This window comes from Macaca fascicularis, chromosome 11 (genome assembly GCF_037993035.2).
Source record: "Macaca fascicularis isolate 582-1 chromosome 11, T2T-MFA8v1.1".
Classification (NCBI taxonomy): domain Eukaryota; kingdom Metazoa; phylum Chordata; class Mammalia; order Primates; family Cercopithecidae; genus Macaca; species Macaca fascicularis.
The window spans coordinates 1,179,524-1,196,492 of record NC_088385.1 but is presented as its reverse complement, the minus strand read 5'-3'; the positions used below and the strand labels follow the sequence as shown (position 1 = coordinate 1,196,492).

Genomic DNA, 16,969 nt, shown 5'->3' with positions numbered 1-16,969 from the left:
TTTTCCCTCTAGCATGTACTTGATTTTCAGGGAGGCTTCCAGACGGTGATCTGTTAGTGTCTGTCAGCACGGAAACAACACATCCTTCTTTTGAGGAGCCTCGTGACCATGCTCCCTCACTTACACCTCTTTTCTCCCTTGTGGCAATCCAGGCCCAGCAATTACCTTATACAACATTTGCTCCAAGTCTTTCAGTTTCTGTCGGAGAACCTTAATATCTGTCTTAAAGCCTTCTACTTCCAAGATCCGTCGACGCTCCAGTGCCTCATAGCGTCTTGTCATTACCTGTAAACGCTTCCCCATCTTGTTAGTGCGATCCTAAACACGGGGAACGGGGAGGCATTTATGAAGGGGAGGGAAGCGTTTTCCCCAGCCGTCGGCGCTTCCTATTCCGTTGTAAATGGAAGATAATTTTGTACCTTGAAGATCTCTCTCCTCATTCCCTCTTCCTCACGAATTCGGGCAAGTTCCTCTTCTAAGGAAATGCACTGCTCTTGGTACATACCAGACAGCTTTTTCTCTTGGACTAACTTATCTTTTAGGGACTGCAAGTCAAAGGGACAAAAACTATGAACACTCAGTTCTACAGTTTAGGTAATTCAAGTAGCACTTAGGCAAAGAAAGAAAGAAAGAAAAGAAGGGATTTCCAGAGGTACAAAGTGAGTTAAGGAACCAGACGACAAGGAACTTTGAGGAACATCTGAAAATCTCCTACTTCTAGACCAGTTTCGTAAGCCCCGTTTCTAATGTGTACAGAGTAGAAATTCAAACAAATATTTTTGGCTCTGGGAAGAGTCAGATAATGGACCTCAGAAGCTGTCCCAAGTAAGACATTACAATATATGTTTTTAAAAAGGAAGAATTATTAACAACAACACTTACTATACATGCTGTATTGAGCAGTTAAAATGATCTTTTAAAAACCCAAATCAGATCATGTTACTTCTTTCACACAGTCCTTCAAAGGCCTAACACTGTTGAGGGCTAAGTTCACACTCTGTACCGTGATGCACACGGCCCTCCACGACTGGCTGCTGCCAACCCTGGCTTCTTAAAGGGCATCCACTTCCTCCTTATTCACTCCTCTACACCCACGACGACAGCCGTCCATTTCCTTGAACATACTCCAGGGCGTATAAACTTGCTTTTCCCTCTGCCAGGGATGTTCTTCCTCAAGGTCTGTATGGCAAGCTTAGTCCCATTTTTCAGGTCTCAGCAAAAACACCAGATATGAGACAGTGTCCCTGTGCGTTCCTTCTGTTAATACAACAGACTTCCGGCAACTACATATAATCTTCATGTAATTCTTTTACTCCCTTAACACCACATTTTTATAATCTATAATTTTCTTTTTTTTTTTTTTCTGAGACGGAGTCTTGCTCTGTTACTGGGCTGCAGTGCAGTGGCGCGATCTCAGCTCACTGCAACCTCTGCCTCCCAGGTTCAAGCGATTCTCCTGCCTCAGTCTCTACCCAAGTAGCTGGGATTACAGGCACCCACCACCACGCCCAGCTAATTTTTTGTATTTTTAGTACAGACAGGGTTCCACTGTGTTGGCCAGGCTGGTCTCGAACTCCTGACCTTGTGATCGGCCCACCTCGACCTCCTAAAGCCTTTTTTTTTTTTTTGAGACGGAGTCTCACTTTGTCACCCAGGCTGGAGTGCAGTGGCATGATCTTGGCTTACTGCAACCTCTGCCTCCTGGGTTCAAGTGATTCTCCTGCCTCAGCCTCCCGAGTAGCTGGGATTACAGGCACCTGCCACCACGCCCGGCTAATTTTTGTATTTTTAGTAGAGACGGGGTTTCACCATGTTGGTCAGGCTGGTCTCGAATTCCTGACCTCAGGTGATCCACCCGCCTTGGCCTCCCAAAGTACCAGGATTACAGGTGTGAGCCATCGCACCCGCCCTAATCTATAATTTTCTTAGTTATTTGTTAATGTTTCTGTTTTTTCTCACCATTAAAACGTAAATACCATGAGGACAGACCTTGTTTAGATTACTGTAACTCTAGGGCCTAACCCATAGCAGGAGTGCAGTAAATATTTGTGTTTTCTGTTTTTTGTTTGTTTTTTTTTTTTTGTGAGATGGACTCTCGCACTGTCACCAGGGCTGGAGCGCAGTGGTGTGGTCTCGGCTCCCTGCAACCTCCGCCTCCTGGGTTCAAGCAATTCTCCTGCCTCAGCCTCCCAAGTAGCTGGGATTACAGGCGCCCATCATCACGCCCAGCTAAATTTTTTTTGTATTTTTAGCAGAGATGGGGTTTCACCATCGTTGGCCAGTCTGGTCTTGAACTCCTGACCTCGTGATCTGCCCGCCTTGGCCTCCCAAAGTGCTGGGATTCCAGGCGTGAGCCGCTGTGCCCGGCCAGCAGTGCAGTAAGTATTTGCTGAATGAATGAATGAATGAATGAATGAACAAGGCTAATATTTTAAATCCCTAAGCGCTATAATGATCAGCTGTTCTTCGAAACCTAGTTCTTGAGGCAGCTGCTACCAGAGCTTTCCGCACTGAATGGACCTTACGTTACAAACTGTAGGTTCTTTGGAATTCCTTCAACTCTCCCAGAAAAATAAATAACTTATTTAAGACATAAGGACATTACCTTAATATATTCACTTTGAGCATGATGACTGTCATGCATAACGGGCAACACTTTTCCACTTTTATCTTCTTTCTTCTTACACTGCACCCGGTACTGCTTAATCTTTGACATCAGATTATCTTTTTCAAGCATCCATGACTTCTCTTTACTTTGGTTTTCAGATCTGAGTTGCAGAAAATCTTTGGTGCTTTCATAGAGCAGCTCTTGGGTGTGGTGAAGACTAGGAACGAAAGTACAAATGCAGACATGAGGATGCACACACAGCACACCTGAAAGCAAGGATCATTCCAAAATGGAAGAGAATGGCTCTTTTTAAAATTGTGTAATATATAAATTTTGTAAAATATTAGCGGTTGTAAAAATCGGATCACTGGCAATCTTACAGGTTTTACTGGGCAAAGTATAATGTATCTACCCATGCGCACTGGTTCACAGACTGGTCTTTACAGGTATTTCCCTGAGTGCTCATGATTAGAAGGACTACAGGACTACAGGGATATTTACACATAGCCTGCATAAGTATGGACCATTCCTAGGAATCAGACAAGGAAGAACTAAATCATGGTGTTCTGACAAGTTAATACAAATTCTATAGTATCAAAACCAGCTTTGCTTTTGTGTATGCTGTGCTCCATGTAGAACTGCCTGTATCAAAATCTTATCCTTTGTTTATTTTATTTTATTTTTTTTGAGACGGAGTCTCGCTCTGTGGCCCAGGCTGGAGTGCAGTGGCCGGATCTCAGCTCACTGCAAGCTCCGCCTCCTGGGTTCATGCCATTCTCCTGCCTCCGCCTCCCGAGTAGCTGGGACTACAGGGGCCTGCCACCACGCCCGGCTAGTTTTTTGTATTTTTTAGTAGAGACGGGGTTTCACTGGGTTAGCCAGGATGGTCTCGATCTCCTGACCTCGTGATCCGCCCGTCTCGGCCTCCCAAAGTGCTGGGATTACAGGCTTGAGCCACCGCGCCCGGCCTGTTTATTTTAAAAAGAACTTTTTGTTTTTGACAGGGTCTTGCTCTGTCACCTAGGTTGGAGTGCAGAGGCACAACCATGGCTCACAGCAGCCCTGACCTCCTGGGCTCAAGCAATCCTTCTGTCCCAGCCTCCTAAGCAGCTGGGACCACCTCCCAGGGCGTTTGCCAGCTCATTAAAAATTTGTGTGTGTGTGTGGAGACGGGGTCTCGCTATGTTCCCTAGGCTAGTCTGGTCTGGAACTCCTGGGCTCATACAATCCTCTCGCCCCAGCCTCCCAAAATACTGGGATTACAAGTGGGAACCACTGCACCTGGCCTCCTTTTTAAAAAATCAACTTCCTGTATGAAGTCATTTTCAACAACTTTAGCCTATTTTAATTCCTCCATTCTCTGAAATTCCATCCCAGTGTTAATGTTCGCTTGTCTTATAATTCAATACTTGCTCCTCTGTCACATTTTAACTGTCAACATGCACTTTTTCCCACCCTGAGAGAAAGCATATACCTTATTTACTGCTTATTTTTGCCCCAATGCCATGAGATTGTCAAGGATAATACTAACTACTGGACATACACAGGCAGTTAACAGATTCTTGACGACCCTTTCCTGAAATTTAGAAATAGACAATGTTTCTATCTTTAAAAAACAATATCCTTGGAAGTTAGCAACTCATCAGTTTAACATTATCCCCTAGAAAAATGCTATACTGAATGATCTAACTGCTTGCAAGAGTATTAAATACCATGAAGCAATCACTACAGTTTTCTACTGAACAAATAATGTCAGATCCACTTATTTTCATGAGTAAAAGGGCACACAGATACGAGGAAAATGGTAGCATAGTGCCAAGCACACAGTAAATGTCACAAGATGAAGTATACAGGCAGGTATGTGTGCACGTATATAAAGACAGAGAGATTCCACTCAGTTACCACACGGATCTCTCTCACTTTCAGTGAGTTATTTTAATCTGTCTTACGTTACGTTCTCAATCTCAAACGGGGAAAGTATGGGCTTGTTAAAATACAAGTAGCTTGAAAGTGACACCCGAAGGGCAGTCATTAATGGCCTTGGATTTCTTCTTAGGAAGATCTGTCTAATGGAAGGAACTGATCACGTGCTCAGATATGAAGATAATGCTAAACAAGGAAGGTTATTGATATTCTGGAAAACAGATATAAAATTACAAATTACTGTGACAATTTAAAAATATCTGTCCCTTAAAAACAAAACCCAATGAAAAGTCAAGATGCTATATACTTAAGTGCAAAAACAGTAAAAATAAAAATGAAGATAGAGAAATACTGGCCCAATGCAAACACACTATACTATGTTAAAAGAGACATAGCAGGCCGGGCGCGGTGGCTCACGCCTATAATCCCAACACTTTGGGAGGCTGAGGTGGGCGGATCACCTGAGGTCAGGAGATCGAGACCAGCCTGGCTAACATGGTGAAATCCTGTCTCTACTAAGAAGGAAGTGTCAGAAGGTGCTGCCGCGTAACAAATGTCCGATAAACAACAGCTGTTATGATTAGTCTGGCTGACGCACAAGGCGAACTACAGCAACAGGGGAGGAGCTGAGGCTGAAGGTTTATTTGGTGTCAGATGATGACGTTCCTAAAAATTCATGCTAAGATATCAGGACTTTATCATAAGGTAAATGGAGACTATCAAATATTTTTAAGCAGTTGATAATTACTAATAGAGGAACTAATTCATAGTAGTGAGAAAGATGTAAGAACACAAAAGGCTGGGTGCGGTGGCTCACGCCTATAATCCCAGCACTTTGGGAGGCCAAGGCGGGTGGATCACGAGGTCAGGAGATCGAGACCATCCTGGCTAACATGGTGAAACCTCGTCTCTACTAAAAATACAAAAAATAATAATAATAATAAATTAGCTGGGTGTGGTGGCGGGCACCTGTAGTCCCAGCTACTTGGGAGGCTGAGGCAGAAGAATGGCGTGAACCCAGGAGGCAGAGCTTGCAGTGAGCCGAGACTGTGCCACTCCACTCCAGCCTGGGCGACAGAGCGAGACTCTGTCTCAAAAAAAAAAAAAAAAAAAAAAAAAAAAAAAAAAAAAAAAGAACACAAAGGATCAGCAATAGGAACAATTTAAACAAAGGAATAGAGTTTGAATTAATGTACTAAGAATGAGAGTTCAGGGCTGGGCACAGTGGCTCATGTTTGTAATCTCAGTGCTTCAGGAGGCTGAAGTGAGAGGATTGCTTGAAGCCAGGAGTTCGAGACTAGCCTGGGCAACACAGCGAGACCCCATCTCTACAAAAAAATAATAAAAATAAGCCAGGTTTGGTGGTATGCACCTGTAATCCTAGCTACTTGGAAGGCTGAGGCAGGAGGATTGCTCGAGTCCAGGAGCTCAAGGCTGCAGTGAGCTATGATCATGCCACTGCACTCCAGTCTGGGCAACAGAGTAAGACCCTGTCTTTACTGGAAAAAACAAAACAAAACAATCAGAGAGGAGATACTTTCCTGAGTGCTAACTTCAGGTTATATGATTAGAAGGACTACAGGGATATTCACACATAGCCTGCGTAAGTATGGACCATTCCTAGGAATAAGACACGGAAGTACTAAATCATGGAGATCTGACAAGTTAACACAAGTTCTACAGCATCAAAAACAGCTTTGCTTTTGTGTATGCTGTGATCCATGTAGAACTGCCTGTATCAGAGAGCAGAGAAAGGACTTGAGAGGGTTTTTAGGCTCACAATCCATAGGGTTTGGAATTAAGGAATAAGAAAGTTAAGAGCTGAAGATGATCCTGTGGGTTTCAAGCCTGGGAAACTGAATACATGTGATGTCATGAAACTAAATGAAAAGAAGAAAGAAGTAGTAGGTTTAAGATGGGGATGGGAGTATTTATTGGGAGAAACAAACAGTGTGGTTTCAGTAGTGGTAAATCAAACACATTCAACTGAGAATGTCCTTATGGCATTAGGTCTGGCCACTGGAACTAGGCAAAAGGGTGAAGGGGTTAGACGGGTAGAAGAACCAAGAAAGACAGGTGCTGCAGAAATCAAGGGAAATGAATTACAAGGAGGGGCTGATCTGTGATGCCAAACATGCAAGAAGATACTACGTATAATAAGGACTGAACAGAGATATAACTGGTCTCAGAAGTTAAGAGGTCGGCCAGGGCTGGGCGCGGTGGCTCACGCCTGTAATCCCAGCACTTTAGGAGGCTGAGGCGGGTGGACCACCAGAGGTCAGGAGTTCGAGACCAGCCTGGCTAACACGGTGAAACCCCGTCTCTACTAAATTTACAAAATTAGCTGGGTGTGGTGGCGGCGCCTGTGATCCCAGCTACTTGGAAGGCCGAGGCAGGAGAATCGTTTGAACCTGAGATGCAGAGGTTGCAGGGAGCCGGGATCAGCCTCTGCACTCCAGCCTGGCGACAGAGTGAGACTTAGTCTCTAAAACAAAATAAAAAAGTTAAGAGGTCAGTGGTGACCCCAGAAAGGGCGTGTTTAATAAAATGGGGGGGTGAACCCCAGAAAGGGCGTGTTTGATAAAATGGGGGGGTGAAGCCAGACTGCAGAGAGGTAAAGAAAGGTAAGCAGGTTAGGAACAAAAACAATGAGGACAGAGTTGGCCATTTTTTGTTTTTATTTTTTCAGATTTTAAAAATAACTTTTATTTTTTAAAAGTACGTGCATTATAGGAAACTAAAACACATAAGAAGCAAAGAACAAAGTCATCCACAATCAGAATCGCTTTACAGTTTATAAACTGTAAAGTTTACAGGACGCTCTAGTTCCTGCGTGTATGCAGACACGACACCCCATTTTATGAGATTGAGATCGTACAATATGTATCGTGCTGTTACATACATCAGAGATATTTACAGTTCAAAATCCCAAAGCTATATGAGTATTCTGATAACCAAGAATACACTATGCCAACTCAATCTGTTAGAAAAAAATACAATCCTGCCTTTCTTGGGACAGAAATTTCATAGAAGCCAAAAATGACAACACATCGCTAGATAAAAGCACTGGCAGAGTTCCGATTAAAACACTGAGTGTGCAGTTTTTTGGTGTAGATATGTAAACTCATGTTTTCCATATTCATGAAGGGGCAAACAAAAGAAAAGGGCTCTACGACAATGAGTCAGACAGTGTATATATCAGTGGATAAAAGAACACTTTTTTTTTTTGAGACAGGGTCTCACTCTGTCGTCCAGGCATGAGCCCGGCCTAAGAACGCTTCTTAACCACCAGAAGCTAAAATACCACAGTAGATTAACAGGAGCACATGAAATACTCATCAGCTCTTCAACGGCATGCCTGGAACAGCGAGATACTCACCTACGTAGAACCAGGGGTTTCTGAGGAAGACAATTTTTTCAAGGTTCCCTTTAGTTCTATGACCTGCTGTTGTTCAAGTACAAAACGCTAACTTTTAAGTCACTCAGAAAAATAAAATACCTGTTAGGTTCAGCTTTCTTAGACACTCACTTTTTGGTTAGCTCTTTGATTTTGTTCTGATTTCTCTGGTGCTGAACTTGTATTTCCTCAAGGTGAATCCGTCTATCCTCCATGAGCCCTTCAATTTGTTCTCGAGCAAGTTTGGTCTGCTCTCCCAGCTGAGCCTGCAGTGCTTCCACCTAGACAGGCCAAAAAGGGGTGAGGAATCCAACCCTACTTCCACTTACTTCATACCTCTAGGAAAACTGAGCCTTTCTCCAGAAAAATTAAAAAACAAACAAAAAAATCTCACTCCTAATCCTCTTGTTCATTTCAAGACAAGGTCTTGCTCTGTCCCCCAGGCTGGAGTGCAAGGGGCGTGATCATAGGTCACTGCAGCCTCAACCCCATGGGCTCAGGCAGTCCTCCCTGCCTCAGCCTCCAGGACTACAGGTGTGTCCCACCACACCCAGCTAATTTTATTTTTATTTTTTGTAGAGATAGGATCTCACTATGTTGTCCAGGCTGGTCTCGGACTTTTGGGTTGTAGAGATGGGATCTCACTATGTTGTCCAGGCTGGTCTCGGACTTTTGGGTTGTAGAGATGGGATCTCACTATGTTGTCCAGGCTGGTCTCGGACTTTTGGGAGATCATCTAGCCTCAGCCTCCCAAAGTGCTGGGATTACAGGCACTACCATGCCCGGCCCAGTTCCTCTTAATGTCTTATAAATGGGGTTAAGCTATACAAGAGTAGATTCTTTGTCCAAACGAAACCCAGCATCTACATCACACAAACAAAGCTACAAAATCGTTTCCCCTACCCTGTGATTTTTGGCTTTTCACTATCTCCCTTGACTGCCTCCCTTTAAGACACCCTTCCTGCCCAGAAGCAAAATGACTCTTGGTTTTTGGTTTCAAAAAGTACAGCAAAATGAATATAAGGTAATTTCCTTCTCTGTGTCTGGCTATCACGACTCCACATGGAGATAGTAGCCAAAGGTACAAACTGTCATTAAATCAACAGAGATTTAACCTAGTAAGGACAGAAACTTCAGTGCAATCAGATGAACAATCATGGTTCCAAATGACACATAATAACCAGGAGGTAAGAGAATAGTTCATTACTTTCCTAGACTTTAGAACCTAAGCACTAAATAAATGAATATACCACCAAACGTTGATCTGTCAGCATAGACAAGCTTCCCTCTGCAATCTCGGTATATCCCCAGGCCAGTGGATTCTTACTTTGTAATGGTTTTGGTGGACGGGGCTTAGTACATTGAACTGAAGGTTTAGAGTAGCACTTTTAGCATGTTCAAATAGAAAAGGATGGTTTTAAAATAAAGCTCTTGGAAATTAGGAACAATCTCAATTTTCTCAGTCACATGAGGCTTAGATGGAACCTGTGTGCAAGGAGATGCTTATCACACGATACTGCGGGTACGTTATATAAAGCCAAACTTGTGGATAAAAGCCACCTGGGTCTGCCAAAACACATTCTTTACCTGCAGGATGAGTGTCTGCACGTCTCTTTGGTAATGTTCAGAACTTCCTCTTCTCTCACGCGATGGTCTTCTTTTGCTTATTTTAGGATCTAAAATGGAAAACAAAATCCGTCAAGAAGGTTTTACCCGGCTTTTCTGTCTGCTATCGAAGCATCCGCATTTCCCGCGCCAGGGAGTTCAGATTCGTTTACCTGTGAGGGACGGAAAGGAAGACGACGGGAAACACCATAACCACAGTGCTTAACTTTTCAAACAGGAATCTGTCAGGGAACTCTGCAAGATGTCACCTAAATAATCCTACTCATCTTCTGGCAGAATCAACCACTAAATTTTCCTTAGAATCAATCACTAAAATAGTTGTGTCTACTTTCTTAGTAAAATACTATTTAATCAGAATAAGGCCAGGTGTTGTGGCTCATACCTGTAATCCCAGTGCTTTGGGAGGCCAAAGCAGAACAATCACTTGAAGCCACGAGTTCAAAACCAGCCTGAGTGACACAGTGAGAACCCCTCCCAACACAAAATAAGGTAAAATACAATAAATTAGCCAGGTGTGGTGGCATATGCCTGTCGTCCCAGCTACTCAGGAGATTGAGGTGGGAGGGTCACTTGAGTCCAGGAGTTCAAGGTTACAGTAAACCGTGCTCATACCACTGTACTGCAGCCTGGGTGACAGAGCCTGTCTCAATCAACCAATCAATCAATCAAACAGAATAAGGAATAAGAAAAACAAAACTTAAACATTTTGGTTATGGCATATCACACAATTTTCAAAAGACAAGGTTATTTTAAAGATAAGGAATGCTAAAAATTGAACTGAGCAGGCCAGGTGCGGTGGCTCACGCCTGTAATCCCAGCACTTTGGGAGGCCAAGGCAGGCGAATCACCTGAGGTCAGGAGTTTGAGACCAGCCTAACATGGAGAAACTCCCTCTCTACTAAAAATACAAAATTAGCCAGGTATGGGGTGCGTGCCTGTAATCCCAGCTATTCGGGAGGCTGAGGTAGGAGAATCACTTGAATCTGGGAGACAGAGGCTGTAGTGAGCGGAGATCACGCCACTGCACTCCAGCCTGGGCAACAAGAGCAAAACTCCATCTCAAAACAAAACAAAACAAAAAGACACAATTGAACTGAGCAAAATTTAATTTCTTGGATGGTTCAAGAAGTTCATTAAGACATTAGACCACCAAAGGCATCATTATGAACATCAATTATCACTGTACAGTAGGGAAAACATTTCCAATTGTGTACACTGTGCTTTTTTTTGGAGACAGAGTCTCGCTCTGTTGTGCACTGGTGTGATCTCGGCTCACTGCAAACTCCGCCTCCTGGGTTCAAGCAATTCTCCTGCCTCAGCCTCCCAAACAACTGGGATTACAGGCACCTGCCACCATGCCTGGCTAATTTTTTGTGTTTACATCGGTTTTGCCATGTTGGCCAGGCTGGTCTCGACGTCCTGACCTCAGGTGATCCACCCACCTCAGCCTCCCAAAGTGCTGGGATTACAGGTATGAGCCACCGCGCCCAGCCTGCCCTGTGATTTTCAATTCTGCATTGATGAGAATTTCTAATAGGTTATATGTTTGTTACCTGCTTTGAAAGCTGAAGATTCATTCTGCTCACGTTCACCTACAGCCTGGATAGTCCTTTGGAGAATGGTGACCTAAGGAAGCAAACACTGGTATTGAAGTAGCCTTCCTATAAACGTAATGTTTTATTTTTCAGCCTTAGTTCTGCAGATTGAACGCTGTAAGTTAAATTTGTCAAAACTGATATGATTATATAAGGATGTCATACATATGAGAGACCACACAAGCAAAGTAACAAACCGGATAAAACCCTGTGTTGACAATATAAACTTAAAAAAGTTGGCCGGGTGTGGTGGCATGTGCCTGTGGTCCCCGCTACTCAGGAGGCTAAGGTGGGAGGGTCGCTGGAGCCCAGGAGCTCAAGGCTGCAGTGAGCTATGATCGCTCCACTGCACTCCAACCTGGGCAACAGAATGAGACTTTGTTTCTAAAAAAAATAAAAACAAGGCCGGGCATGGTGGCTCACGCCTGTAATCCCAGCAATTTGGGAGGTCGATGGGGGAGCAGATCACCTGAGGTCGGGAGTTCAAGACCAGCCTGACCAACATGGAGAAACTCCATCTCTACTAAAAATACAAAATTAGCCAGGCGTGGTGGTGGGTGCCTGTAATCCCAGCTACTCGGGAGGCTGAGGCAGGAGAATCATTTGAACCCAGGAGGTGGAGGTTGTGGTGAGCCAAAATCGCACCATTGCACTCCAGCCTGGGTGACAAGAGTGAAACTCTGTCTTGAAAAATAAATAAATTAATAATAAAAATAAATAAATACATAAATAAAATTCCAGGGCTATTTGGTAATATATGATTAAAAACAAAACCAAGAACAGCTTGGGGCACAGTGGTGCACCCCTGTAGTTCCGGCTACTTGGAAGGATGGTGCTTAAGCCCAGAAGTGTGAGTCCAGCCTAGGCAACAGGCCAAGACCTCAGCTCTAAATTGTTTTTATTTTTATTTTTATTTTTTTTTTAAAAAGCAGCTCTTTGGCCGGGCGCGGTGGCTCACGCCTGTAATCCCAGCACTTCGGGAGGCCGAGACGGGTGGATCATGAGGTCAGGAGATTGAGACCATCCTGGCTAACACGGTGAAACCCCGTCTCTACTAAAAAATACAAAAAACTAGCCGGGCGAGGTGGCAGGCGCCTGTAGTCCCAGCTACTCGGGAGGCTGAGGCAGGAGAATGGCGTAAACCCAGGAGGCGGAGCTTGTAGTGAGCTGAGATCCGGCCACCGCACTCCAGCCTGGGTGACACAGCAAGACTCCAAAAAAAAAAAAAAAAAAAAAAAAAAAAAGCAGCTCTTTGGTGGGTGTGGTGGCTCATGCCTATAATCCCAGCACTTTGGCAGGCCAACACAGGCAGACTGCTTGCGCTCAGGAGTTCCAGACCAGCCTGGGCAACATGGTGAAACCCCATCTCTACAAAAAATACAAAAATTAGCTGGGCGTGGTGGTGCACATCTGCAGCCCCAGCTGATTGGGAGGCTGAGGTGGGAGGAGTGCTTGAGACCGGGAGGCGGAGGTTGTAGTGAGCTGAGATTGCACATTGCACTCCAACCTGTGTAACAGAATGAGACTTTGTCTCAAAAAAAAAAAAAAAAAAAAGTAGCTCTTGGCCAAGGACCTTCAGGAAACAGAAGTATACATATACAGATATGTATAAAAACCCTCAGGAACTGTTTACAGAAGTGAAAAAATAGAAATAGTATACACAGACACATAACTATTTCTACAGGAATGGAAAAAGAGACGGAGGTATGTATACCAAAGTATTAACAGTGGACTGTCTCTGGGGTATAGGATTATGAGAACCTGCCACTTTCACATGATAGATTACTATACTCTGTTTTTAATGAAGACCATGGATATCATTTGTAATCAGTATAAACAAAGATTTAATAAAGAAACTTAAGAATCAAAACTTTCTCCCACACACAGTCTGCTCCTGCTTTCCTCTCTGTCTCAGCTAAAACAGCCACCCCTCTGTGCCTCAGGTTTCTACACAGTGAAATGGGGTAAACGATGCTACTTCCTGAGGTTTTTGAAGAAAAATGCTTTAACAACTCAGGCAAACAAGGCACTATGATGGCTAATTCTCCACCTGCCTTCTCTAGCGAATACTAACGTTCTTCTGACGATGGGCCCTAGCCTGTGATTTGTGAAGCCACACTCACCATGCTCCACCAAAGATTACTTACTTTGTGAGGAGGCTCCTTACAAAAATAGGTCACTTCTCCAGCGTCTGTTCCCACAAGAGCCAAGAGATTCTGAATCTTGTTCTTGTCTTCTAGCTCCCTGCAATTCTCATGGAAAGCAAGCACATATTATTCAATGTCCCAAGTAAGTAACCCTTGCTGTTTAAAGGATCTCCCTTCTATTTTTTTTAAACAATAGTAACCTCAAATTAAAACAGTAACCTCAAATTAAAATTGAATAGTTATGTATCCAGACTTTAGCTCTACTTTGTAAAACATCAGGTATTTCCATTCAGAGAACAGGGGCCAGGACACTTCTCAGCTCATTCTTTTTTTATTTTTTATTTTTTGCTCTGTCACCCAGGCTGGAGTGCAGTGGCGCCATCTCCACTCACTGCAAGCTCCGCTTCCCGGGTTCACACCATTCTCCTGCCTCGCCTCCCGTGTAGCTGGGACTACAGGCGCCCGCCACCGTGCCCGGCTAATTTTTTTTAAATGTATTTTTTAGTAGAGACGGGGTTTCACCGTGTTAGCCAGGATGGTGTCGATCTCCTGACCTCGTGATCCGCCCGTCTCGGCCTCCCAAAGTGCTGGGATTACAGGCGTGAGCCACCGCGCCCGGCCCTTCTCAGCTAACTCTAAAAGGGAACTGTAGCGGCTGCTGAGGGGCACTGCTCAGATCTTCCTCTTCAGGGCTGATGGCTCATTCTGCCATTTGCCAGGAATGCTGCCTGCTGATAGCTTGTAGTTGAATCTCCAGCCAAGGGAACTGCCTCTCATTCCTCAGGGACAGCCCATATCCAGTGCCTGGTCAATGAGGGAACACAAAAATCCAATCCCCTTGCCTCAGTTCAGGATATCTCTGAAGAGCAATCCCAGCTTCAGAGACCCCTGTGGTGCTGGACGAGGCCTGCTGCAACTGAGTCCCAGTTTAAGTTCCCTCACTTCCCAATAAAATTCCTGCAAGCAAATCTCCACTGCACAGTCTGTTTCCCAGAGAACTCGACCTAAGATAGCTGACGTCCGGACTGGACCAACGAAGCAAACGCTAAAAAGGGATTTCAGGCTTGGTGTGGTGGCTCATGCCTATAATCCCAGCACTTTGGGCCAAGGCAGGCGGATCACCTGAGGTCAGGAGTTTGAGACCAGCCTGGCCAACACGGTGAAACCCCGGTCTCCACTAAAATGCAAAAATTAGCTGGGCATGGTGGCGCACACCTGTAATCCAAGCTACTCAGGAGGCTAAGGCACAAGAATCGCTTGAACCTGGGAGGTGGACGTTGCAGTGAGCCAAGATTGCACCATTGCACTCCGGCCTGGGTGACAGAATAAGACTCTGTCTCAAAAAAAAAAAAAAAAAAAAAATTAATTAATTTAAAAAAAACATAAAAGGGGATTTCAGAGCCAGTGACATGGAGATGGTTTACAGAACATGGCGTTTCAGCAAGGGAGATGGGTAGTCAACAGAGAATAGCTTAAACAATAAAAGATAAGTCAAAGATGGAAAAGAGGCTGAGGGCTGCTCCCCGTACAAAATCACAATCTCTGACTCATTTTTCAGGCCCAAGTACTTTTTTTTTGTTGTTTTTTGTTTTTTTGAGACAGAGTCTCGCTGTCACCCAGGCTGGAGTGCAATGGCGCCATCTCGGCTCACCACAACCTCCGCCTCCTGAGTTCAAGCAATTCTCCTGCTTCAGTCTCCCAAGTAGCTGGGACTACAGGCATGTGCCACTACGCCCGGCTAATTTTTGCATTTTTAGTAGAGACGGGGTTTCACCATGTTGGCCAGGCTGGTCTTGGACTCCTGACCTCGTGACCTGCCCGCCTCAGCCACCCAAAGTGCTGGGATTACAGGCGTGAGCCACCGCGCCCGGCCTCAAGTCAGTTTTAAGTCCCAGTGACAATTACCTAAAGAAGAGGCTCGAACTCCTAGAAGGTAAGACCCTGTGACACCACAGAGTAGATATTCATGGTAATGATTCCCCACATCCTCCAAAGGGTCTACAGCCATTTATTCAAGTAACTATATACTGGGGAAAAGGAAAGACCTGGGCATTTTAAGGATTGCTGGATACAGGGTCCAAACTGACACTGATACCAGATAACCTGAAGCATCATCATGGCACTGGGGCATGTGGGGACCGTGGAATAAATGGAATTTGGGCATGTCCAGCTCACAGCAGGTCTATGGGATCCACCAAATCAATGTTCATTTCTTCAGTTCCCAAATGATTAAAATGGACATACGAGGTAGGGGGCAGTACCTCCAAATTAGCTTCTTGGCTTCCGGGGTAAGCTAAGTGAAAGCCTCTGAAACTGCCCCTCCCTACCCAGTCAAGATGATCAATAAAGACCTAAAGAATGCAGAGGTGGAGGTCCTTACCAAAGCCTCGTTTCATTCCTCAGTATGGCCTATACAAAACCAGGTGGATTCTGGGGATAACAGCAGACTACCACCAAGTAGGCCCCAATTTCAGGCATGGTGCCAGGTGTAGGACCTTTGCTAGAACAGAATTACTTAGTCTCAGGCACATGGTAAGTGGCGAGTAATTAGGCAAATGCATTCCTTCCTACCCCTCAAAAGACCAGAGGCAGTTCACATCATGTGATGTGGACAATGGTGTACGTTTATAGTCTTTCCCAAGGCCATGTTAATGCTTTTACTCTCTGTCAATACAGTGTAAAAGAATCTGGGCCAGCGTGGTGGCTCACACCTGTAATCCCAGCACTTTGGGAGGCTGAGGCAGGTGGACCACAAAGTCAGGAGTTCGAGACCAGCCTGACCAAGATGGTGAAACCCCATCTCTACTAAAAAGTACAAAAATTAGCCGGGCATGGTAATGCACACCTGTAGTCCCAGCTACTTGGGAGGCTGAGGCAGGAGAATCACTTGAATCCGGGAGGCAGAGGTTGCAGTGAGCCGAGATCACGTCACTGCACTCCAGCCTGGGTGACAGAGTAAGACTCCATCTCAAAAACAAACAAACGAACAAACGAAAATAAACAAACAAAAAAGAATCTGGATCTGGCTACACTACAGATTGCCAGGAGCTCACTACTGATGATATTGCACTTAATCAGACTGCATGAACAAGAAACAGCAAGTGCACTGGAACCTTTGGTAAGACACGTGTGCTCCAGAGGGTTGGAGATGAACCTCACGAAGCACATCAGTCAAGTCTTTAAGGCTGTGATCTAGGTATGCCAGGATATTCCCTCCGAAGTAAAGATCAAATTATTTCATCTGGTACCTGCTACACCGAGAAGGAAGCATAATGCCTGAAAGGAGTCATCAGGCTCTGAAGACAACACAGTCCGTATTTTGGAACACTGCTCTGACCCACGTACCAACTGACACAGAAGGCGAGCTTTCAGTGCGGCCCAGAGTTGAAAGGACGCGCTGCGGCTTGGGACATGTAACTCGGCAGATCCTATGGTGTCTGTGGTGGCACAAGGTACCAACCGGAGTTTACGGCAAGCAACACTACAAGAATCGTGACAGACCCTGAGAATCTGCCGCAAGACCATGCCGTCTATAGCTGAGAATGACGTCACATTTGAAAACCAGCTTCTGCCATGCTACTAGATCCCGCTAAAAATGGAGCACCTGACGGCGGGACACCAACAAAACCATGTGGTGAGGCTGGGCACGGTGGCTCACACTTGGAATCCCAGC

At 44.9% G+C, this 16,969-nt stretch overlaps 1 protein-coding gene across 11 annotated transcripts in view; it reads right to left on the bottom strand.

Moving 5' to 3' along the window:
- The window catches only part of CCDC77 (coiled-coil domain containing 77), a 56,331-nt gene that overhangs the window by 20,237 nt on the left and 19,125 nt on the right, over positions 1–16,969 (bottom strand). For 4 of the 11 annotated variants that reach the window (XM_065523528.2, XM_005569724.5, XM_005569725.5 and 1 more), the window contains 7 exons: positions 13,297–13,393; positions 11,108–11,180; positions 9,516–9,604; positions 8,061–8,209; positions 2,606–2,825; positions 420–545; positions 166–318 (listed from right to left, as the gene is read on the bottom strand). In XM_065523528.2, the coding sequence (XP_065379600.1) occupies positions 166–318; positions 420–545; positions 2,606–2,825; positions 8,061–8,209; positions 9,516–9,604; positions 11,108–11,180; positions 13,297–13,393 (907 nt within the window). Of the gene's footprint in view, positions 1–165; positions 319–419; positions 546–1,145; positions 1,258–2,605; positions 2,826–8,060; positions 8,210–9,515; positions 9,605–11,107; positions 11,181–13,296; positions 13,394–16,969 lie in introns of those variants that run through there. The other 7 variants (XM_065523529.1, XM_074006012.1, XM_045364541.3 and 4 more) reach the window with 3 other exon arrangements.